The 621-nt window shown below is 51.2% G+C and overlaps 1 protein-coding gene across 1 annotated transcript in view; it reads right to left on the minus strand.

The window, feature by feature from the left end:
* SLC30A5 (solute carrier family 30 member 5) overlaps nt 1-621 on the minus strand; it is a 20,843-nt gene that overhangs the window by 19,263 nt on the left and 959 nt on the right. The window contains exon 2 of the mRNA XM_009272542.1: nt 421-543. Within this exon, the coding sequence (XP_009270817.1) occupies nt 421-543 (123 nt within the window). The remainder of the gene's footprint in view (nt 1-420; nt 544-621) is intronic.

A 621-nucleotide genomic window follows, 5' to 3' on the forward strand; every position in this document is an offset into this window, starting at 1 on the left:
TCAGGCTGGGCATTAGGAAAAGGTTCTTCACGGAGAGGGTGGCCGGTCACTGGGACAGGATTCCCAGGGAAGTGGTCACAGCTCCAAGCCTGTCAGAGTTCAAGGAGCATCTGGATGACGCTCTTAGTCATATGTTTAGTTTTAGGTAGTCCTGTGAGGAGCAGGGAGTTGGACTCGATGGTCCTTATGAGTGCCTTCCAACTTGAGATATTCTACGATTCTGAAATTATAGTGAGCAGAGATAGGAAGAAAAAACACTGCTATGAACAGAGTATTTCCTGGATCCACTGCTACATCTTCTCCTCCTCGATTAATCTATAATAACATAATGCAAGGTATAAGCTTGACGCTGACAAACAACAGTGTAGACAAAGCATGCTGTAACGGTGGCAGACAAGGCTTCACCCCCTGCACACTCACCCCAGCTGCACTATAAAGATAAACTGCACGAGGTGGACCGCTTTCAGAAGGTCGTAGGATTCAAACAGCCCCACGGCTTTCAAAAACTTGCTGAAGCACAGCAGCACGATGTACCGAGTCAGCCTGCAAAAGGAGAGAGGGCAGCCTGCACCTGCAACCACGCACACGCCGCCGCCTTCCGGGCCCGGGCCCCGCCGCCGG

Source organism: Aptenodytes forsteri, unplaced genomic scaffold (genome assembly GCF_000699145.1).
Source record: "Aptenodytes forsteri isolate BGI_AS27 unplaced genomic scaffold, ASM69914v1 Scaffold92, whole genome shotgun sequence".
Taxonomy (NCBI): domain Eukaryota; kingdom Metazoa; phylum Chordata; class Aves; order Sphenisciformes; family Spheniscidae; genus Aptenodytes; species Aptenodytes forsteri.